Source organism: Electrophorus electricus, chromosome 2, assembly GCF_013358815.1.
Source record: "Electrophorus electricus isolate fEleEle1 chromosome 2, fEleEle1.pri, whole genome shotgun sequence".
NCBI classification, from domain to species: Eukaryota; Metazoa; Chordata; class Actinopteri; order Gymnotiformes; family Gymnotidae; genus Electrophorus; species Electrophorus electricus.
In genome coordinates, this window is record NC_049536.1 from 6,379,121 (window position 1) to 6,401,829 (window position 22,709).

At 44.9% G+C, this 22,709-nt stretch overlaps 2 protein-coding genes across 7 annotated transcripts in view; one reads left to right on the plus strand and one right to left on the minus strand.

Moving 5' to 3' along the window:
- Positions 1-112: 112 nt before the first annotated feature.
- Positions 113-4,677, plus strand: isl2a (ISL LIM homeobox 2a). Its single transcript, XM_027017158.2, has 6 exons — positions 113-261; positions 740-929; positions 1,453-1,715; positions 2,748-3,031; positions 3,239-3,406; positions 3,983-4,677. The coding sequence occupies exons 1-6, from the start codon at positions 204-206 to the stop codon at positions 4,097-4,099; spliced, it is 1,080 nt and encodes a 359-aa protein (XP_026872959.1). The 5' UTR covers positions 113-203; the 3' UTR covers positions 4,100-4,677.
- Positions 4,678-8,430: 3,753 nt separating this feature from the next.
- scaper (S-phase cyclin A-associated protein in the ER) overlaps positions 8,431-22,709 on the minus strand; it is a 69,769-nt gene continuing 55,490 nt past the window's right edge. For 5 of the 6 annotated variants that reach the window (XM_035536225.1, XM_035536220.1, XM_035536219.1 and 2 more), the window contains 5 exons: positions 19,343-19,589; positions 16,934-17,083; positions 11,085-11,276; positions 9,789-9,834; positions 8,431-9,481 (listed from right to left, as the gene is read on the minus strand). In XM_035536225.1, the coding sequence (XP_035392118.1) occupies positions 9,375-9,481; positions 9,789-9,834; positions 11,085-11,276; positions 16,934-17,083; positions 19,343-19,589 (742 nt within the window). In that variant the 3' untranslated portion in view covers positions 8,431-9,374. The remainder of the gene's footprint in view (positions 9,482-9,788; positions 9,835-11,084; positions 11,277-16,933; positions 17,084-19,342; positions 19,590-22,709) is intronic. The other variant, XM_035536222.1, reaches the window with a different exon arrangement.

The following is a 22,709-nucleotide window of genomic DNA, read 5'->3' on the forward strand; positions in this document are numbered from 1 at the left end:
CATGCTGACTCTTCTGGGACCTCCTCCCCAGACCCTCGGTCATCATATGTTACAAGTTTGCATGTGACGTCACTCCGCGTGTCGGCCCTTCGCTCTTCCCACTAGGCTGCTAGCTGATCGGCTACAAGTTATTAGTCTGCTCGGGACGGTGCAGACTCCCACTCTGTTTCCTCGTCTGTAGCCCTTTGCGCTAGCCATCCTGTATGGTGGATATTCTACTCCAATCTTCTTTCTTGGGTGATATGGGGGATCATTCAAAAAGTGAGTAATGCATTTATTTTGTTAAGGAATTCTATCATTCAGAGGCCTTTAAAAGTTGTTTTGCGTGTAGTTTGGGTTACGGTTTTGACATAGCCCAATATAGACATGTTAACCAATTGTTCTTTACCGGGAAAGCTCACGGATATACATACATATATATTAATATGTGTATATGTATCCGTTTTGTTTCTTTCTTTTGCTATTTGGGTAGAATAATTCTAAAAGAGGAAATATCCTCTGGCACATTTGTGTTATTTAGTTTTGCTTTGCTTTCGACAGTTTCATCAACTAGTGGGTAATGGCAACGATAATTCCACAAAAATGGGAAAAATGTTGGTGGAGTGGCGTGCATGAACTTGTGGACATACATGCTTTGACCCTATAATATAATTGTAGTGCGAACGCGGTGGGTTCAGTGAGGATATGTGGAGATTAAATGAGGTGCAGGTGGTGGCATTAATTCGTGCATTCTATACAGAGAAGCCCGGAATCGCCATGTGTGTAGGCTGTGGAAGTCAAATCCATGACCAGTACATCCTGAGAGTCTCCCCGGACCTGGAGTGGCACGCAGCCTGTCTCAAGTGTGCGGAATGCAGTCAGTACCTGGATGAGACGTGCACTTGCTTTGTCCGAGATGGCAAAACATATTGCAAACGAGATTACGTAAGGTAGAAATATCTTGGATTTTCCACGTTTGTGGATTAAGATCTTGATCAGTAAAATGTGGCTTTTTCAATGTAATGTACAAAATTAGAAGACAAACACCAGCAGGCTGAACATGTAGACTGGCTGAAAGTAACTTTTTTTTCCTATTTAGTTGCACGCCCTATTCGGCAAAAAATTGTGACTCCATTATAACTCCATTTCGGAAGTTGTTGTATGGGCAATGGAACACGTTTAATTGAAAAGTAAAATCACAAAATAAATAAACATTTTCCCAAAAGTATCATTATATGGCTAGCAACTGTATAACTGACACTACTAATGTTTACTAGCAGCGTTTTCTAGAATACGGTTCATTTCAGTGAGGCCTCCCACTATTAATATTTTTCATTTATTTATCTCATTAAAATCAAGATTGCATAGACTTATTTTATGCAATCTTGATTTTAGAATGTGATTCATTAATGTGATTTTATAATGTGATTCATTTCAAATATCAAGAGTGGCTGTTTATTCTGATCATTACAGATTATTCGGGATCAAATGTGCAAAATGTAACATCGGGTTCTGCAGCAGTGACCTAGTGATGAGGGCCCGGGAAAACGTCTATCACATGGAGTGTTTTAGGTGTTCGGTCTGTAGCAGACATCTCCTTCCTGGAGACGAGTTTTCTCTGCGGGAAGAGGAGCTCCTTTGCCGGGCAGACCACGGTCTACTGATGGAGCGTGCCTCAGCAGGAAGTCCCATTAGCCCGGGAAATATACACTCGAGCAGGTCAATACACATGTCAGGTGAGTCGTTGTTTTTATTATTATTATTATTATTAATAATAATAATAATAATAATAATAACAATAATAATAATAACTCGAATTATTGTCATTATTGTTTGCTATTATTATTATTATTATTATTATTATTATTTTGTATTATTATTATTAGCTGGTATAATAAGAATAAATCTGAACAAAGGTGTGGTAAATGCGATACAATATTATGATGGCGTTAGGTCAATTCGAAAATTATACAGAGATTTTTTATATTTAACCGAGATAGTAAAACTGCAACACTGCAGAATAAAAGCTTAATAAACTGGCCTCTGTGTCGCTTTCCTCATATTCAGTACCAGACCCGAAAGTCTTTGATTGTTTAAGATAGCTTATCATTTACTTTGATAAGACACTTGAACTGAATAGTGTGATTCATTGTAAGACTATAAAACTGTAAAATTTGTAATTACCAGAATGTATGTTGCTTGAATGTTTCTTAAAATGCATCAAAACGGAAATAAGAAAAACGGCAAACTCGGTCATTTTCGACACGTAAAACTAATATTAAAAAAAAAGTTTATGTGTAGAACAGAGAGGCAAAGAACACCGAAGAACGTTGCATATCGTGATTGGATTCTATTTAATCCTTAAAACCGAATGCATACGGTGAAACGCTTATTGTTTAGTCGCCTGGGATATATGGAAGTGGATATGGAAATTATATTAAACGATGTGTAGCATTATTTGCTGCAATGTCATATTTTTTGTTTAAGCCCGTAAGCCATCTTTGTTTACCATGGTGGTGAAGATATTTTATATCTTCTTGTGACGTAACCACTTAGCCTAGTATAAAAATGTGGCAATGAACTCCACGACTTCTCACAAAAATGCTGATGGCAAATTCTATTTATATGCTGGCCCAAGTACGTTTTAAATCATTATTACAGTGTTGAATGTGTGTGCATATTTTGTGGCTCAGTTACGGTTAAGGCTCTAGATGTGGTAGGTGAATGATGCCATTCTTGAAAAGCAAAGTATAATGGGTTGTTCGCAGAACCCGTGCCAGTGCGACAGCCACCGCATCGGAACCACGTGCATAAGCAGTCCGAAAAAACCACTCGCGTGCGGACGGTATTGAACGAGAAGCAGCTGCACACACTTCGGACGTGTTACAACGCAAACCCCAGGCCGGACGCGCTAATGAAAGAGCAACTCGTGGAAATGACGGGCCTCAGTCCACGAGTCATTCGAGTATGGTTCCAAAACAAACGTTGCAAAGACAAGAAGAGGTCAATGCTCATGAAGCAGCTGCAACAGCAACAACACAGCGATAAAACTGTAAGATTTCCATCAATGACTATGCATGGAAAAATGATTTGCGTACAACAGGACAAACTGACAATGTTACCTGCTTAAATTGTAGTGATTAAACTGTGAAGTGCACAGGCTGGTTGTGATATCCAGTGAATGCCACATGTCGCCGAAATTAAATATTTTCAATGCTGATATTACTTTCGACATCCCTTTTTTTTCAACCGCCCACAGAATCTTCAAGGACTAACAGGGACACCTCTGGTGGCAGGAAGTCCGATTAGGCATGACAACACAGTCCAGGGAAATCCTGTAGAGGTTCAGACGTATCAGCCACCCTGGAAAGCCTTAAGCGAATTTGCCTTACAGAGCGACCTGGATCAACCCGCATTCCAACAGCTGGTAAGACGTGGCATTCAGATAACACGCTCACTCGCAGACAGAAAACTAAAGCACCTGAGAGTCGTTTTGCTCACTTACCATTCTACATTTCTGTAGGTATATTTATTTACCATGCTATATTTATCTTTTCAGTTGATGACGAAACATCAGTAATCCTACGATAGTTTTATTTGAGAAAAAAAGTTTGTTTTTGTTAGGTTTTTTTGTTTTTTATTTATTTATTTACTTTTTTTCTTTTCTTTTTTTTTTTTTTTTTTTTTTTTTTTTTTTTAAACCGATAATTGCCTCGCCCGCTGAAAGAGAGACACTGATTTCAGACACATCTGGCAGCTTCATTTTAGGCATGCTGTCTGTCACGCATCCAAAGAAATTACGCAAATGTTTGTTAGATCTAAACTGACTGTTTGGGAGATCAGCCTCAGATAATACGACTACCTTTTGTAAAATTATATTTAACCGTTAGCCGCAACAAGTACAGGGTAAATAAAAGCATGCTTTAGGCCTGTGTAGGCTGTAATGCTTTTAGGGAAATCAACACATGCTCATTCCACTTTTCCCACTTCTCCTCTTTCGTAGGTGTCGTTTTCTGAGTCGGGCTCCCTCGGTAACTCTTCGGGTAGCGATGTGACTTCTCTGTCATCGCAGTTACCCGACACCCCCAACAGCATGGTGTCTAGTCCCGTGGAGACGTGAGGGCCGACGGAAACTGCCCCCTGCCGCCCCAGCATGTTCCCGAGTGCCCTGCATGAACACGGATCACCTCACAGCCTCCGTCGGAGACAAGGGATTACCTGCAAATACAGTAACAATGGATTTAACTGAAGAAACGGTTTGCCAAACGGAGGAACCTGTCCGAGCGACAGTTTCGAGACGTATTACAGAACTTTTTTTTTTTTTTTTCACACAAGATAGGCCTACATGGATCCGAGCGAAACCAATGTCCCAAGGAATATGAACAAGTTGAACCACTGTCAACATTTTTTTTTAAATAATAGTGTCTTACCAGTATTCATTCAAGGTTAACATTATGTACGCTTATCGACACGTGATATTTCCCTAATTCATTGAGACAAGAAAAACCACATTTGTCTTAATGCGCATGATCTCCGAAGATGATGTATAAAAGTGATATGTAAAATATTTTATCTTTACGGATGGAGGACAGATTGTTTGAACCTCTCGAGAAAAAAGTAAGTTATTGTTATTTATTGTCAGGACAACCGTCCTTTGCAAGAATTTAGAAAGTATCTTAATAAACTATGTTAAGTGTTTATGTCTGAGGAACTCTGCATGCAAAGGCCTCTATACCCTTAAATGTGTAACATCCAGATCAAAAGATTTTGTAAGTGGGCGTATATTAATCTGCAGCACAGACAAGCTTTACACCAAATATGGCAAACCGGAACAACTTGTGTAGAATTAAATAATCGTGAATGGCGTTATCTGTCCTGATAAGAAACTCACTCTAGTGAAAGAAACGTTTATGCATGATATGATTTGCATTTTTAGTCAAATTATATAGCCTACATTTCAAACAAAAGAGTTATCGTACTATTCTGAATTATAGTCGTGAAATAAATAGGAAATAATTAGACCTATAGCTCCATAGAAAAGTCAGAACACAAGAAATTCACCCGCTTTATTGAAACCAAGATTGTTCATTTAGGTCCGACTGGACACAAATAAGGGCTTCACCGCCGGGATTTGCTGTGATTGATTTTGCACATAAGTAAACCTATATATTAAATAAGTAGACATTTGCCATGATTGATCTTGTTAGATATCAGTAGGCCTACTTCAGATGTGTAAACATACGTAGGTCTTACTTCCCATCTTTTAATTCACTGGAAATGTGATTTGAAAAAAAAGTTTGCTGAAGTAGCGTTTTCGAACTTCGCTAGTCCCCAACCTCCCTCTGACTATATTAAAACTGTCACAGGGACATACATCTTGGCCTTGAACCAAACAACTATAAACATATTCATAGGTCTTCAACCTGGGATGTCAAATTTAAGCCTTTCTAGATGCCGCATATCGGTGTACGTATCTCACGTAAACCGGATATTGACCGAATCTTTTAACCTCGGACTTGTGATCAATTTCGTTTTGCTTGTAAAGCCGAAGTCTAGACAGAGGACAAGGATCGGCGACCTCTTATCTTCGCTTGGCATCACCTGCAAATGATACATTGGATGGAGCCACAACAAACTCACCTCTCTAGGAGCTGAAGGCAGCTCCCTCTCGGCGAACGCACCCTTGCTTGTCCTGGGTTTATTTGCTTTCCGACCCGAGTATCCAAGCTGGATAGCCGCTAGATATGGAGGTTAGGTCAGCCTACGACCGGCAGACTGTTAAATCAGACTTCTTCTCGATGTAGGAAAGGAAAAGTGAGAAATGTGTTGGCTAGCACTTTTCTAATTCCGAAAAAGAATGTTCATTATCGGAATAAACGCACAAATAAATGAATGAAAGAGTGGCGTAAACAAATTGGCAATTGAATAAATAAACAAGTGCGTGAGAAGTCGTAAAGAAAAGCCTACAACAAATGCATTTCTTTCTTTCTTTTTCCCTTTTTAGTTCGTAAACTAGGTCCAAGCTTGTTTACAACTGAACAGTGTAAACAATAGATAGTAGCATATTGGCCACGTTAGAATTTACCGGGACAACGAAATCAATGAAAACGCTACAAATCTTTTCAAGCACTGCGTATATCATTAATATATCAGCATTTAAACAAGATGTTGTGGACAGTTGGTTTGTGGAGTTCATTTACAGGGGAGTCTCGCCTAAAGAGAGGTCAAAAACTGAATTTCAGTTCAAATTCCTTTCTTAATTTAATTACAATTACGAAAAGCACATTTCAATAAATTACATGTGTTTATAACAAGTAAAACATGCAGTCCATCACTATTAGATTAAATTAGTATAACAGATAAACTTGCATCCAAAGTTTGTCGCGTATTTACGGCCAATGCAAGTCAAAGCCCGTGACCTAAATTTGCCAAATCTGTGAACTCTCCGTCTTGTTCTTAACATAATGCGTTTGTTCTTTGCATCGCACAGTAATTCCCGGATTTCCCATTCAATCACCAAGATAAATGAAAAAAGATATCTAAATCTACAAATAACAAGCTTTGTGTTAACTATAAACTGTGCCAGTATAGCCTATGGGCAACATTTCTTCTACGCTTCTTCCCTGTCAGTCTTTTCTGACTGGATGTTGATTAATAAAGAATGTTAAATAAAATGTTTATTCGATATGATATGCCAGCCATCAACTGAAAGACAGCGTTTCGGATTACTATATACTGGAATAGATAATTACAAATATGATTTAAAAAATAACCGTGTAAAACGCTTTTGCCACTGAACAGTTTATCACTCAGGTTGAAACAGTTATTAGGCCCGTATGTTAAATTTCTAATAAATTGTCTGTTTTCCTGTGGTTCAAAATTACCCGCTGCTGATTTATTTAAACGCAAACAGAGAAAAGGACCAGACGGGAAAAAACAGCGGCTACCTTTTCTAAAGATGTGGGGCACTGATTCGATATGATCTTTCGGAAACTGTCCTAACTCCTGGGTGATTACACTTATTTCATAAAGTCACTTTCATTGTACAGAGTGCTAGAGAGACCATATGAGACCCAAATAATCAATGTCAACTATGTAAATTAGGTGTTTAAATGCCTAACATTCATCCCAGGAAAGGTACACAACGCGGGTCCAATATTACTTTCCCATTATTTGTCCGGAACAACTTGAAAACCAACGGCGTAATTTTCACTCGAGAGAATCGAACAGTACAAACGGACAAAATCAGGAGAGAGTCAAGAAACTACAATTTACTTCCACTGGACAAGCATTCTTCTGAATGACAAGTTAGGAAAGCATTAAAAGCGAGTGTTTGAAACGACAACTTTAGAGAAAAAACGCCCAAAGTAGAGTGTGTAACGATATCCAGTGTATTAAAGATAAAACGGCGGAAGCAAATATTAAACATATTGACAGAATATTCAAATGTTTGACCAGTCTTGCAAAGATCCAGGTTTCATCCAGTATGACATGAGCATCTCTCCTCACACACTTGACATAGATCTATTGTTGTGGAGACACCGAATCGAGAGATCAGTGTATATGTATATATATATATATATATATATATATATATATATATATATATATATATATATATATGTGTGTGTGTGTGTGTGTGTATGTGTGTGTGTTAGAGAGAGAGAGAGAGAGAGACCATGTAGGAGGATCTGACCCGAGAGGCTCCAGCACATGTTGACACACTAATGTATAAAGTGACTCAGAGGCAGTAGTTTGTAGCTGGTGTGAGTACACAGGTAGAGAGAGAGAGAGAGAGAGAGAGAGAGAGAGAGAGAGAGAGAGAGAGAGAGAGAGAGAGAGAGAGAGAGAGAGGAAAAAAAAAGATAGAAGGGAAAGACAGACAGACAGAAAGAAAAAGAGAAAGACAGAGAACAGCAGCGTTTGTAGTGCCCTGAGGCCAGTGGGGGCTTGAGTCTGGTTTGGGGGCCTCAGCCCTCTTACTGGACAGTGTGGCCCACATTGCCAAATTTCCATCTCTCTGTGGCTTATGCACAGAGAGACAACTCAAACTGAGTGAGTTTTCAATTCAAATGTATAACAAAACATACAACAAAAGAGCAGTTGGTTTCTATATCGGCAAGTAGGCGGACTGTTAAATATCAGATTGGGTTATTTTTACATAAAAAGCCACCATTAGCGCATTTTTAAAGTTAAATGACGTACACTGAAAAGTTAGTACCAATGCTACTATTAGCTACTGTTTATTTATGTAGTGTCTTTTTCGAGGACAGGGTCAATTAAATAGCTAAATAGGAAATAATCTGGTCCATAGGAACATTTTTGTAATGTTAAGAAACTTCAATCAGAAAGAAATCTAAACAGCACTGCTTATTTTAACTTCTGAAGCATGCAAATGGAAAAATTGTGTTATACTGTATTCCTTACTAAAAGCAAGGCTGTAGGTACAAAAATGCTTTAAATATTTTATTAAATGTGAAAAAAAGCAATTCCTTAAATTATAGGTGCTTCACCTCAGTGGAAGGCACAAAGAAAACATGAACAGAGACAACCAAAAAATTGGTATGAGAGTCTGTGCAAATTGAATTATGTTTATATACACGTCCTAATACTCAGCCAGTATAAATTATACATATGAAAACAGTTAAGAAATCTAGACTCAAAACATATCAAGTCCAGCAAACAGTCTTCAGTTCTTTTTTATGCATTGCAGTTTTTTCAGAACAGTCAAGTCCCTGGACTCTCTGAACACTGCGAGTCCTTGTTATCATTTCAGAAATATTTTTTCCAATATCTTTTATTTACAAAACAAAATACAAACCTGAAATTGATAAAACACAACAACGTACAACTTCAGAGATGATCAGAAACTACTGTCCCTTCCAGAAATCTGCAGATGTATTATTCCCGAAGAAAACAGCTGGCATTTTAAATGACCGTTCCGAATAACATATATTTACACAAGAAACATGTTCATACACTCAAACAACTTGTTATACTTCCCATAAATGCCTTCATTGTTTAATCAGTATGTTATTACAGTGTGTGATGTTAACATTGCACTTCCAAAACATTAAGCTGCATTTAAGGTGTCAGTATTTTGTTAGAGCACTGTTATTAAGGAGACCTAACAAAATGGAACCAAACATCATTTGCTACATATGTAGGGGTCACATTTGTTAGACTTGGCCAAAGGCCCACTTATGATGAAGTAAAGTGGAACGCGAACTTCCTTGTTTTCTGATGAAGCGTTGTAGTGTTTAGTGTAATATGCTGGTATGAATGGCTGTGTGGCAGCGTGTATACTCTAGTGTGTGCTCCTATCATCTGGAGCAGGCACTTGAGCACATCGTGTTGCAGCTTTGTGTGTGTGCTGCAGTGTTCACTCCTCCGGCTCACTCCTCCTGCTGCTCACTGAGGAAGAAGTGGAGCGCGCAGTCCCACTGGTCTCTGGGGAAGCGGTTGGGGAGCTCGCAGTAATCCAGCGGAGCGGAGCTCTTTTCTGAAGGAGGAGAAAGCAGAGAGGTTTCACACACACAACATCAGCTCTGAGTTATCACGGGGGGGGAGATGAAAGTGCTGAACAAAAAGCAAGAAAGATTATTTTTCTCTGAATGTTTCATTTTTAAGTGAACAGCCAATAATAATCGACCAAAAGAAAGGCACTTAAATGAAGTATGAGACTGACGCGCATTTCTTTTTATGAAAAGATTTTATCTGGGTAAATTAATGAATGGTCCTTGTGTAACAAGCAAGGGAGCAGCATGATGGGAAAATGAAGATCACTCATTGTGCAGAATGAGACGCACCTTGTGCGGGCCTGCTGTCTGTCTGGCTGTCGCTTGAGGCACAGTCCTACATAAAGAGAGGAGAGAGAGAGAGAGAGAGAGGGAGAGGGAGGGAGCAGTAGAGTGGGGTGAGAGGAACACAGAAATCTAGAAGCCCATAAACATCAAAGGTGGACTGCTATTAAAGGTGGACTGTCCAAAGAAAGGAAAATTGGTTTCTGTACAGAATTAAATTAAATCAGTTTTATTTATCAGTTTATCCTCAGAAAAATGTTATCTTTTATATAGCCTCACATTTATGGTTGAAAAGTAAAACCAGGAGCTGTAGTTAAAAAAAAAAAGGAAAAAAAAAAGAAAAAGTCCCTTCATCCTGTTGCTTTTCTCCCAGACTGAGATACTAACTTCCCTTACTAGCTTACTAACTCCCCCTTTACTATTTTTATGATTTGTGAGGTCAACCAATAGAACTACCACTCAGACAGCCTGAAGCACCACACACAGGCTGATCCAAAACACAGAGAGACTGAAGCACCACACAGACTGATTGTGCCAGTACCAAAACGAAGCCCGCGTACCGGACGTCATGGATCTTCCTTGTGTATAAAGGAAATGACAACTGCCTGTCCCTGTCAGAGTGAGAGCTAATCTCCCCATAAATAATCTTGGTAGCAGGCCAGCGCGAGGGAGCTTGTCAGGGGGAAGATGAAGGGGTCGGCCTGTTTACAGGAGGCTTAACCGGTGGCAGGTAAATCCACTCAAATCGACAAAGGAAGCCATCCATCTGGGCAGTGGAGGCCGCAGGGTGGCAAAAAACAAAAGGCCAGAAACAGAGACAAAGGTGGAGTAGGAGACATAAGGGCGAAACGTCGACGCTGTCCAGGAGGGAGGTAGGTGTGTGTGTGTGTGTGTGTGTGTGTGTGTGAGAGTGAGTGGGAGGAGGGGAAGGCTTCACAGGTCAGAAGATATGCAGCAGGTGGGAAGAGGAGAAGGAGGCTTGGTCCCACGTGAACCAAGCATGTATTCCATGAAACACGGGATACAGATGTGCATACACACGTCTTGGATACATAGAACTACAATTAAAATATTTAAATCCCAAAAACTAAATTTAGCACGACGAAGCAAGAGTACCGTTAAGACAAAAGGAGGAGGAGAAGACGTTTGTAGGTCGTGTAACTAGAGGCAGGGGTGCAAAAATCAAAAAGGGCGAAGGCACGCGTTTGCGCACAACTGTGAGCAAGCGCGCAGACCGCGTGAGAAAAACTGAGTGTGCGTGCGTGCGCGCGTGTGACGGCGCCCCAGAGGCCGAGGCTGCACCTGTATGAAGGTGGCCAGCAGTACGCAGCTCATTTCCTGTTTCAGGATGACCTTGTTGTGGGGGTTGTCGTAGCAGGCACTGATGAGGGTGGGGAAGAGGACCCTGATGAGCCGCGGGTGGCTGAAGTACTGGAACGGCAACTGACACAGTTTCTGCAGCACGCTGGGCTGCCGGCCAGACTGCACGATCACCTGGAAAACACACGCGCACACACATGAAGCAAATGCCACATCCAGCAGTAAATCAAGAGCCCCACCCTACACATAAATCTGCCACTAAAACAACACACAAACAGCAATTAAGAGGAGAAGTAGAGGGCACAGCCTCCCAGTACACAATTACACACCATAAACCCAGGCAGGGATGCCTGTGCACCTCCTGCTGGGGCACGGGTACGCGCTGGTCACTTCCAGGAGCCTCCCTGTTGAGAGGAGTCACTCAACTGTCAGACTGACTCCACCTCACTCCATCTCTCTCCACTCACAGGAACAGAGGAAACTGACTCACGCCGACGCGCATGACAACAGGGCTCATGCCCCGAGCAACCCATGTGCCACTCAAGTTCACACAGAGGTAAGATGGCAAGGCGCCTCTCGTTGTGTGCGCACACACGTGCTGGGTGAGCGGTGCCCAATGGGGGAGGGGGGGGCAGGGGCAAAAGGTGGGAGTTGGGTGGGTAGACCCCTCCCCACACTCACAACCCCTGCCACTTTAAGAGATGAAGCAATACCATTAATGGAGCTTCCCACCACCCATATCCCTCTTCCCCTCAGAACGACCGTCAATCACCCCGTCACATCCGGTCCCCCTCAAGACATTAAAGCCAAATCCCCTGCAGGCAGAGCTGATTAAAGGGGCCGGGGGCTTAGCCCCTGCTGCGGGACGACTCGTACCCAGGATCAGGACCTTGGGAAGACCCTTACCTCTCTGTGATCAGACCAAGGAGCTGGGAGGTTGCCCCAGTGTATCCCAACAGGTAAGATGGAGTGCGAGAATGGAAGCAGGGGGCAGGAGGGTGGGTGGAGGTTGAGAACCGAGTGCTTTTACTTGGACAAACACACCCTTCCGTGCAAGCTAAATGCAAACCAGAAGGGTGGGGTGAAATTCCCGGAGAACTAGGTGACATAAATTACCAAGATTTACAAGATTTGTAAAAATACTCTTAGCAATACCTTTTCCAATGCATTCTGTCCTTTAATAATGCACTTTAAAGGGTTTAAGAGCATGATAAACAAAGTGATAATTCTCTTCTTTTATCATTTTAAGGTGAAGGCCTCTTACAGTGAAGTCCTACAGCAGTGTTCAAAGGCTTTCAGGCCATGTTGATCTGTATTAGGGACTGTTTAAAGATGCATTACCGAGTAGCTAAAACAAACCACTGTTGAGATCTTTTAGTGGTACTAGGAGTTCTGAACAGCTGACTGCCAGCTCGCCTCAGGCCCGAGGGCCCGGCAGGCTTGCGCGGCCCAAACACTGAGGTCCAGTGGCTTCACTCCATCTTAGAATTAATGACTACTTCCCTCAGGAATGCAGAGAAAAAGTAGATTTCCTGCAGCACCACAGCAACTCGGCTCAATGAAGCAACGGTTCCACAGATCTGGTTGTTTTCAGCAGAAGAGCTGTGCAGTGTCAGGGTGGAGGGCATTACTGAGAAGGCCATTTTATATAAGACTGCAGGAGTACTGAACTAATCTCTCCCATCACTTCTGGACTAAAAAAGGGAGATGTATAGACGCACTGGTTGCCTCCTCATTTGTTAGGAGTCTGTTACAAATTGCAGTGTTGACTGGGCGCCCATTTACCTTAGACTGTCACTCGCGTTCCATGAACCTGGAACTTCAGTAAGGGTGCTGTGTAGGTGTTTGGGTGCAAGTATGTGTGTGAGGTAGTGCGAGTGTGAGAGTTGGTCGGCAGACCAACTGAGCACGTTCTGAGCTCGTTCTGTCCAATCGAGTGGCCGTCTCATAACCTCCTAGCCCAAAACGCTCCGTCTCCGAACGGCCCCTCGTCGGAGAGAGCAGGGCCGAGCTCCAGTGCACACCGCACTGGAAACTCTCCACTCCACAGCGCAGCGCTCTGTCAAGTCCTGCGGCTATGGCCAGGTGTCTGTTCAGCCCCTGACGTCACAGTGGGGGGGGATTTGAATCTGTGCCCCTTTCTCACCATCGACAGCCATAAAGAACCTGCGAGGGAGGTCCCAGCCTGGGCTTTCTGAAGACCACAGCACCAACGTTTTTCAAACAGGACCAAACTTTTATGGCCAGCCCATTACATAATTCCTGGCCTGTCCGCTAAAAACAAAAGGAGTGTAAAGTTAATGCTCTGAAACGCAAACACACACTCTGAATAGCCCAAGGTGAAGAGGAAGGAGACCGGAGTCAGGTTTGTTCTTTGATGAACTGTTGATAAGAGTGAGGAGGAGAGCCGAACTCCGGCTCCAAAATGCCCAGGACGGGGGACACGGGGTACCGAACGGCACGGGTTGAGGTCGTGCTACTGAAAGTGAACCCATCCTTGTATTCAGCATAAAGAATCCGAAGCAAATATGAGGTAAAGAAAAATGGGATTTAAATGGGATTGAGATGTAGCTGTAAGACAGTGCAATTGAATGCGACCAAATACAAAGAAGGAGGAGGTGGTGCAGACAACTGGCTGATAAGAGCAAAGGGTAAACGACTTGAGAAGATGCTGGAGTGACACTCGAGACAGGGGGATTACAGCCACTGGAACTTATGTGAACAATGGCTACCACCCACAGACACCATCCACAAAAACCATTACAAAACCTCTGTCTGTCCAGACACTCTGAGGGCAGTGTGTGTGTGTGTGTATGTATAACTATTACGTGGGTGGGAGCAGCACACACACACACACACACACACACACACACAATGAAAAGAGACCCGTTTATCTGCATTTCTCCTCCTGCAACAGCATTAAGAGCTGTATTTGTTTGAAAAACGGCAAATGATCAGTGATTTATTACTGCTGCCTGACTGAATCAAGCGTCATCTTCGATCCTCTGAAAGATGATCTCTTTTGTGGATCTTCACCAGGAGCCCATCTGACCTGGACTGAACTCCAAACACAGCATTAGATCTAAATGAGGCTCTAAATTCCCACAGATTTATGAGCAAACAAACAAAAAACGAAAGAAGAGTTCAAGAAAAAAAAAAAAACCCAAACCACATACAATACTTGAGTGTGCTAAGCCAAAGTTTACCGACGATGGGGTGTGTAAATCATTTCACGGTGCTCCGCTCCTCTCTGCCTCCACTCCGGAGTGTGCGGTCGGCCCCCACGCCTGTGTTTACTACAGAGGAAGCTTTCCCGGATTCCAGCCGTCTGTGCCGAACCCGCTGCGTCACCCAGGCAGAAAGAGTTGGGTTATCTCGGCAGTAATGGACTGTTGAAGGCGGTGTTTTTACATCAGTTCACTGGAGGATTACAGGGCCAGGACGGAGACTGGAGATTCGAGGCACCGCAGATAGCCCCGTGTTAGCATGGGACGAGGGTACAAGAGAAGGCGTGATAGAGCTAAAGGTGAGAGAGAGGGGAGCGGGATGGAGATAAGGCAGGCGGCCGAGCGTGGTGGACTGGTTCCGTCTGGCTCTTCGGAGGTGCCGCGTCTGCATGAAGCGGCTTGCTCGGCAACCCCTCGTAATGCCTCAGTAGCGGGCAAAACGCAGGATGCGGCGCACGGTTAGTGGTCATCTAAAAGAGACACTTCTCCATCTCCACTGTGCCTGCATGAAGCAATAAGTGAGGTTGTCTGGCTGCTCTCCAGAGACGTAGGAAATGTGGAAACAGTTTTATGAAGACCCTTATACTGAGTTTTTGCACATTTCTTCTAATACGCTCAGCAAAGAGTGGGCAACAGTAAGTCAATACCGACAGTGCATCGTTACTGCAGTGTGTAGTTCAGATAGAAACAGTCTCTTTAGTTTCAAAAAAAGATCTTTAAAACAGTTTAAGTGACTTATAAATGGATGTCATGTGTCATAGAAATTAGAATGATAAAAAATATTTAAGAGCTGACCTTAGCTACTGAGCTAGAAACAACAATTAGAAGATGAGAAATGTTTTCAAGCCTGCCAGAAGGCAAGCTCTCATATGATCCGTCTGTTAGAGCACCCAAACAATCAGACACAAGCCATTATGCCCCCCGAGTACAAACATACTTCACCGGCACCACCACAGAGCATATGTCACTCTACCAATAACCCGTGTGGGGCAGCTCAGGCACGTACATGTTACACACACGCGCGAGCGAACACGCACACAGCCCCACACGCACATGCATACACACACGCGCATACACACACTCCAGGCAGGTCGGGTATACAGCCTGTAGCAATTCTTCAAAGCCTGTGCTGCCTTTATGAGCTGTATTATTTCTCAAGACACATATGTGTAAACACAGACTGGTGCGCCAGCACTGAATCAGTGGGCTGTGTCAGGAGGCAGGGCTAGGGTCAGCATTGCCTTGCTGGGCTTCCATTAGCCTGAGCCAGAGAGTCCCGCTCCAGCCGTCAGTCATCACCAGCGGCCCGCGGAAATACACCAGTGCCTGGGCCAATAGCCAGCAGAGCTGCCCTGCTCGAAGCCAAAGGACCTGTGGCCTTCTAGAACTAATAAAGGTAACCTATATTTCTTAGTGTCAGTGACGAACACTGAACTGTTTTAAAACTGTTTCTGAGAACTTTCAATCACATACCTAACATATAACCCACGAAAGTGTGCATGCGCGCGCGCGTGCGTGCGTGCATGCGTGTGTGCGCGCGCGCGCGTGTGTGTGTGTGTGTGTGTGTGCTCCACTGCTTCCTTAGATGTGTTCTGATAGTGCTGTTGCATTTAATAATAGAAACTGAAGCTCTGCCAAATGGCGACATAAAAAACGTCTTGTATCCTGGGAAGAAGTCACAAGTTTAAAGACTTTGCCACAGAGCAGTTTTCAAATTAGCAAAAGTGGGCTGGGGATAAATGAATATGCAAAAGGTGTAATTCCCAGCCTGGTCATTGCGTTAACTTTCCCTTATGTGAGCACAAAGCCCAATCATCTGTCACTCGCCCCTAATTCAATCATCAGCCCCCCATTCCATTATCCAATATAATATGCAAATCAGGGCAACAATGGCCAACAAATGCTAATTATGTACATCAAAATAATTAAATTGGATTGGAGCAGCAGAGGAGAACTGAACTGCCATAAAAACAGAGGCCGTTTCTTTAATTAACAGCAAAAATGTTTTAAATTAGAATTCGTAATAAGCCCATAAATTTCTCGCGCCGTGACCCTCCCACGAGGACGTGGCAGCGTCACAGCAGTGGATCCTCAGGAGACTCATATTACTAAAGCCTGGCTGAGGGAGGCGTGGCCATGGGCTGTGAAGCAGGCAGGAGGCAGGGAGGCGGAGCATGCAGCATGCCACACCCATATTGGGCCTGCACCTGCCGCTCTGGCAGGTCCAGGCCGGGCGCAGGCGGACAAAGACCGTCCCCCCAGCAGGGCAGGGCACAGGGGGACCACAGATACGGCGTTATTCACCACGCGGCTTTTGTTGCTTTCGTATTGGTGGCGTGTAAGGAAAAGCTACACCTGACTTATTATCTAATGAACAATATACAAATGCTTAACACTGTACTCATCACGCACAGATTAAAAAAATACTTAATGCCAAATGTTCACTGCTTTTTGAAATGATATGGATTGGTTGCAAGTCATTTAAAACTTTTGAAACCCCGTGTGCATGCATTCTAAATTACCCGTGGGAACTGTCAAATGAAACAAACAAAAAACATGTTGCACATGATCTATAACGCAAAAGCACAAAAGGAGAAAGCTCACCTGGTTGTCCGGATGGTTTACGGTGAAGTAGCCCACGCAGATGATGATCTCATGCAGAAGCTCTTCAGAGCTATTCTGAGAACAGTACCACAGCAAGGAGCTAACGATGTGTCTGAAGGCCAGAGACAGTCCCTCAGCTCCCAGAACAGACTGCAGCACAAAGAAAATATATAAACATCTCACCTTGTCAGTACAACAGCTTCACAGGTAACCACATACATGTGAAAGATCAAACCTCACAAATCTACAGTGTCACACAGGCCTTCTGGCCATTAGCATTGAAAACGCTACTCGTAACCGAACGAAAACACACACATTTTAGGGCACAGAGAGACAAAAGACAACAGCTCTCTTTATACCTAGAGTCAAAGAGTTATAACAAGTGTGGGCCGTTGTGGAGAACCTGTGAGGGTCTCCTTAGCTCGGGAGAGACGGGTTCCACAACAGAACCCCCCCAGTCTCCCTATAGAGATGCTATCGGCTGACCCACAGACAGTATTTATTAAACATGTCAGTATGACTGAGCGCCTTAGGGTCAGCACTGAGACTACTGACATTAGCTGTGGGTGTGGGAGAGTCCGAGCTTGGGAGGACCCAAGCAGGAAGCCACAAACAAAAAAAAAAAAAGCCAAAAAGCCGCCGGTGCGGTAGTACGGCACGGCATTTGCGTTTGCTTCCTGTCGACGTGCAGCTCCGGGGACCAACGCTGCTACAACTGTAAGAGCGAGAGACGCCACAGAACTACTGACATGATCAGGGCCGTGTTTCCCAAAAGCATCGTACCACAAAGTATTACACCGAATACTTTTTCCCATGTAAGATTCATTCTACAACGCTTTTGGGAAACTGGGCCCAGAAGCATGCGGAGAAGAGAACTTGTGGCATTTTCTCCTGTGAGGACCTCATCTTTATTACATGCTGCTCTCCATTCCGCATGTGGTATGTAATGCTCTGCTGCACAATAGGAAAGCAATGAACACCCATGAATAAATGCTTCAGTGTGTAATCAATCGATGTGCGACACCCTCTTGTGCAGACCTGGCGCATCTCACTTCCGTTACCTCGCACACTCGGTTGGAGCAAAGCTAGCTGTGGCAGCGCTCTAATGAGCGCGAGGCCAGAGAAGCGTCCACAGCACAGGGCATAAACGGTGGGCTTACACCGGAACCAGAGCTGGGACCAAGCCCTGCTCCCTGGCCGTGGAGAGAGCAGGTGACCCAGTGGAAGGAGAGGGAGAAGGCCAGCTATCCTGATGAACCTATTAGCCAGCCCTGTGTGCTAACACAAACCACAAGGTGATTACAACTACGGCCCCAAAACGGCATTATTTAAAATGTTCATAAAACTATGGCAGTGTGTTGCTTTGACTCCCAGCTGTTTTGAATAGAGAAAGAACAAGGGAGAGGTAGAATGCGTGTACCCAACAGAGGGCACGTGCACTCGCACACGCGCACACACAGGTTGCGGGTAATTACTAGAACGCATTAAAAGAATTCGTACAGTTCCTGTGTTTCCTTCCTCACGCCTGAATGTTGATCCAGTGATTTAACATCGTGAACCCATCCTTTTCTCTTTGTCAGGACAGCTAACGTACGACCGGACAAGCGACCTTAAAGCTGCTCCCAATCCGCATTGCTGACCCCAAGCCTTCAACGTCAGCAGCCCTGGGTCAGGGGGTCGAGCATGTTTATGTCAACCGGGTCAACTTTGTTCTAGGAAGAAATACCGCTCCCCCGGCGGCTGCGGTGCTGAGGGCCAGGCCGGCGAGGCGGGCCAGGCGGGCCGGGTCATTAGTTGTGCAGGGTGCTCCCGTTCCAGGGCCTATGTCTGCACGCTGGCTGATTCTCAGCTGCAGGTACGCGCGTCTCTCCGCTAATGAGGCCCTGGGAGCTCCGACATCAACATGACCTTTTTATTCCCTCTACCGTTTGGAATGTCTGTTCGAGGGATTGGCCCAACATAACATACCTGCCGCTAACCCAAGGGCCAGCCAGGGGGCTTCTCCTGCACTTCAGACAAACAAGCCGTTGGACATAACTTTGGGCAGACGGTAGGCTGGGATCAGCACAGACACTCTGGCAGCACGCATGCTCGATTATGTCATGAAGCTCATTACACTGGGATGAGCACTGCACCGGTCATACCAGTCAGCCTGAACACACGTAGGCTGCTCTGAAACTCTAGTGGACTAGGTAATGATTCTATCAGCATATATCAGTACTGAATCAGATTATATGAGTATTGGTTCAGAACAAAAAAAACCCAACCCCCCCCCGCGCCAATGCTTGTTCCACAGGGTGATTTAACGCAGCTGTCGGGTCGGTCAGCGCCAAGATGCGTGTGACTTCTGCGGTCCCCCAGCACGAGCGTGCTGCCACGGTCCTGGAGGCAGCGGCGAGGCACCAGTACCTGAAAGGCAGCGAGGTTTAGCAGGGCGTAGCAGTTGAGGAAGCGCAGGGCCTGCAGGGCCACCCGCACCACGGTCGGGCCGTAGAGCTCCGGGGCCATGGCGGGCCCCGCGCCCTGGGGCTCGGGCAGGCCACTGTGCAGCAGGATGCAGTAGAGCATGTGCAGCACGCCCACCAGGTCCAGGCTCTGCAGCAGCGGCGTCAGCCCTGTCGCGTCCTGCCGCTTGTCGTCAAAGATGCTGGCCGAGCTGGGAGGGACACGGGAGAAGAGGAGGAGGGAGTGGAACGCACACGCTGACATGTTACACATAGCCCGCACCAGCCGGGAATGAAGTGTCAGGCAGACATTTGCTGAAGTATGCAGTCATGCGCGCACACACACACACTCACACATACACACACACACACTCACACACTCTCACACACACACACACTCTCACACACACACACACTCTCTCACACACACACTCTCTCACACACACACTCTCTCACACACACACTCTCTCACACACACACTCTCACACACACACACTCTCACACACACACACTCTCACACACACTCTCACACACACACACACACACACACACACAGGCTACAGTTACATAAAAAACAGGACATTTTTACACCTTTAGCTTATGTCTGACACATTATGAATGAAAACTACAGCATACGCAGACATATTGTCATTCCTTCAGCTAAGGTGTCCTTCACTGTATCAGGATGTCTAGGTAAGCAAAAGCGACTTCCCCGTGTTTATGTACACTCCGTCTGAATCAGAGGCTTTTCAAACAAAGTGCGCAGCCCCGGAGCGCCCGGGTGGGCGCGACAGGAGGGAGGGGGGGAGACTCTGAGCGTCTGAGGGTGTCAGAACCCGAGGCGGGGCGGGCTGCTTTCTTAACCACAGAGACCCGGGATGCGTGGAGTGAGGGGAGTGTGGTCCCAGTGGCGTCTAGATTTACGCGCCGGGCCGGGCTCTGTCCACTTGCATATAAATAACGGCCAGGCCCTGTCTGTGCAGCACGTCTGTGGGGCAGAGGGGCTTAACTGGTCATACGGAGTCCTGGAGGAGACCGGACTCAACACAGGCACGATGTGAGTGGATTCAGCTGGGTACAAGAGAAGAGATGGGAAGAATTTTACACTGCCACAACGAGGGTCAGGAGGACAAGGAGAGGAATAATTTAGACTTTTAATTTGACTCAGCCATGACTAATCGTCTAGTCTTTAGAGAAGTCCAGCATCTCAGCAATCCGGTTTTCATTCTAAAAATATCCAGAGCAGCATGCCACATCCATGGAACTGACCACTGAGGCCCAACGGGAACTTAAGCGAAGGAACTCCTGGAACTTAGGAAGCAGTCTGACGGCCAGTGGCACTCCGTCTGCAATGCACACGGCTGTCTAGAGCCCCTTCGAGCCCCAGCACATTTAATTACAGCACAACTTATAGGATTTAAACAGCTTGTTTGTGTATTAGCCTGGACAACACCAGGTGGATTAACAGGCTGGGGAACACTCTAGCCACAAATTATAGAGGGAGCAATGCTTTTTAGCAATGGTCTGATGTCAGTTGTCCTGGTTCGTGAATGGTAAAGGTTAGTATATGTGTAGGTGGAGCTTTTCCAAGATCAGTACAAAGGGGTATGTTTAGCTTTAGTGTTATAACAGGGACTTGAATGCAGTAGTGAAGGGTCTAGGCAAAAGCAGACTGCAGTAGTGTGTGTGGCAGTGAGGAAGAACAATGAACCAGCAAGAAAAACTTGGAGCCAACTTGGAGTGCATTTCATCTCAGCACTATCACTGCACTTTAAAGGTGATCCACAAGCAGTTACTGCAAACCCAGACCCCGTCCCTGAATGTTACAATCAATTTCAGGAGCGGCATCGGCGTGAGGGAATAACGGCTGGGCTCTCCCACTGTGATGTGCCCGGCTCAGCGTGTGATGAAGGTGAAGGGTCTGACGCTAGACCTGACACCTGCGCGCCAGCCACAAATTACAGTCTTCCAGTCATTTCTTGTGTCCCTTCTAGTCACAGACCTCCTTCTTTCAAAGATGAGCCCCTTATTTAGGGTAAGGAAGTTGGATTACTGACTTGTGGTGACATCTGTTGAAAATATATCATTTTTTAAAAAAGATCGCAATAAAAGTCGCTGGGAAAAAAAAGATTGGAATGTCACGTTTTTCCAATATCGTTTAGCCCTAGTTTATACCTCAACTGCAACTGATAATCACATTTTAATCACAATGACATGACACTATGTAATATTTTAAGTATGATCTTAGCCAAACTAGAGTGCTGTATAATAAATCATTTTTTTTTAAAAATCAGTAAACTTGAACTGTGACAACAAAAGTCATAAAACCCCCAAATTGCATCAAACCTTTGTGTATTACTGCCTTTATTTCTAAATAAATATTCTCGAGTGCCTGATATGGACAGAACGTTCAATGCTCATTAGCTAGACTTGTTTTCTACCATGCTATTAAATTGCAGCAAAACAGACTTATTAGAAATCTCAAAAACACATCTGCACAATCTTACACAAGAGACAGGACTTATAATCCATCACCAAGCTCAGTTCAGGTCATGACAGGTAATTATTAGTACAGCATATCTGCACAAGCAGATAAAGAGCAGGGGCTTGCCTGCCCTCTGGATGCCAGCCCACCGTGCGTGATGTTACTCGAAGGCAGCCAAGTGTGGAAATGAGCAGCTCTGTAACTACATGACCCCCACTGGCAAGCAAATTCCCGAGCACAGCAACGGGCCGGACACAGAAAGGGTTTTAGCGGGTCTGCTACGCGTACAACTCGGGCTAACGTCCCGGCCATCCGCGCAGTGAAGAACGGCCGAATGAAGATATGGATGGCTGGCCAAGAAAGATGTTGATTGTGAAAGCGCTGCAGTGAGTGGGGCTATTAAATGTGGAGAGCTGTTGGGGTCGGGGGTTCTCACAGATATTTGGTAACAGTGGGTTGGGGAGAGGGAGAGAGAGCCGCGTTAAACAGCTGGGCAGCGTTTCAGCACGCAGCAGCTGAAGGAGACCAAAGCTGGGCACGGACGCAGGGCCAACACAGACAGAGAGGATGAGAACACGCATCAATAAACACGCAGACACCAAGGAAAGTACGTCAAGACGTCCAGAGCACGGAAGGAGTCTGAAAAGAGCTGAGTCACTGTCGGGCTCTCCTCAGAGCTCAAGATCACGGAGAAGAATGTTATTGACTGGGACTGTATGGTTAGTCTCTGTCAACGAACACACGCACACGAACCCACACAAACAGACACGTGGGTGGGCTGGAGACATTTACAGCGAGCAACGTGGATATGCGGGACCTCTAGATGAACAGCTAATAACTGATGACA

Bases quoted from the DNA above. Each gene is read 5' to 3' on its own strand.
- isl2a (XM_027017158.2), top strand. From the start codon at position 204: ATGGTGGATATTCTACTCCAATCTTCTTTCTTGGGTGATATGGGGGAT. The intron at 262-739 runs GTGAGTAATGCA...CATTCTATACAG, and splicing joins TATGGGGGATCATTCAAAAA to AGAAGCCCGGAATCGCCATG. The intron at 3,032-3,238 runs GTAAGATTTCCA...AACCGCCCACAG, and splicing joins AACAACACAGCGATAAAACT to AATCTTCAAGGACTAACAGG.